The following is a 1,233-nucleotide window of genomic DNA, read 5'->3' on the forward strand; positions in this document are numbered from 1 at the left end:
AAGGAAAAAATGAGTTGTATCCTCATCCTCAAACCGGCGATTTCCGTGGGTTGTTGTTCCTAAGTAATTTAATTGTAGAAGTTAAATATTAAAAAGAATTTGAAAAAAACAAGAGCAGCAAATCCACGGAAATAAACAAAAATATGTGTTTTTAGGATTAAACAAAAGGATTCGCAAATAAAAGAGCTAATGCTACAACCAGCCCATAAATTGTTAAAGCTTCCATGAAAGCTAGACTAAGCAATAAAGTACCCCGTATTTTTCCTTCCGCCTCTGGTTGTCTCGCGATCCCTTCTACAGCCTGTCCCGCAGCAGTACCTTGACCAACCCCAGGTCCAATAGAAGCAAGCCCGACAGCCAATCCAGCAGCAATAACGGAAGCGGCAGAAATCAGTGGATTCATGATAAGTTTTCCTCGTGCCAAAACAAAAATAAAGAAATAGTTAATGATACAATCAACCAATATTCAATTCACAATAACAGACGAAACGGAAAGGCTTCTATTGAAATCCCTATCTAAATTCACAATAGTAAGACAAATTAGATATATCTTTAGTTCATATATACCTAGTTAATGTCTAATATCACATATACATGTTTTCCCCCAAACCGTAAACCAAATATTAGTATCTTAAAGTCATCGGGATTCTCGAATCATTCTTCGAAAGATTCACAAGAGTTGTCTTATAGCGATTAGATTATATACACCTAGCTCGACCCCCCCTTCCTACGCAAACCAATCCATTTGTTTTTTTACAACTCAAAAATATCGTACCTTTTTTACAATTACTCTAGATCGTTTATATCTTTATTTATACCTTATATTTATACTTCCCTAAGTGGATTACCTTAAACGGCGCATACATTGCGTCAGGCTAAGCTAAAAAAAACTGCGTCGGAAACTAGTCAATGATGACCTTCCATGGACTCGCCTATATAAGCCGCAGCTAGGGTTGCAAAAATAAGAGCTTGAATACCGCTTGTAAATAATCCAAGGAACATGACAGGTATAGGAACTACTAAAGGTACTAAAGAAACAAGAACAACAACTACTAATTCATCAGCTAAAATATTTCCGAAAAAGTCGAAAAACTAAGCGATAACGGTTTTGTGAAATCTTCTAAAAATGTTAAATAGGTAAAAGGATTGGGGTTGGTTGAATATATTACCGAAATAACCCAACCCTTTTTTGTAAGGCCCGCATAAAAAATAGGCTAACTGACGTGAGTAAAG

General features: G+C 36.1%; 1 protein-coding gene across 1 annotated transcript; it reads right to left on the minus strand.

Moving 5' to 3' along the window:
• LOC101298183 (ATP synthase subunit c, chloroplastic-like) lies at nt 1-1,233 on the minus strand. Its single transcript, XM_004309270.1, has one exon. The coding sequence runs from the start codon at nt 401-403 to the stop codon at nt 158-160; it is 246 nt and encodes an 81-aa protein (XP_004309318.1). The 5' UTR covers nt 404-1,233; the 3' UTR covers nt 1-157.

This window comes from Fragaria vesca, unplaced genomic scaffold (assembly GCF_000184155.1).
Source record: "Fragaria vesca subsp. vesca unplaced genomic scaffold, FraVesHawaii_1.0 scf0510808, whole genome shotgun sequence".
Lineage (NCBI taxonomy): Eukaryota > Viridiplantae > Streptophyta > Magnoliopsida > Rosales > Rosaceae > Fragaria > Fragaria vesca.

Bases quoted from the DNA above. Each gene is read 5' to 3' on its own strand.
- LOC101298183 (XM_004309270.1), bottom strand. From the start codon at position 403: ATGAATCCACTGATTTCTGCCGCTTCCGTTATTGCTGCTGGATTGGCT.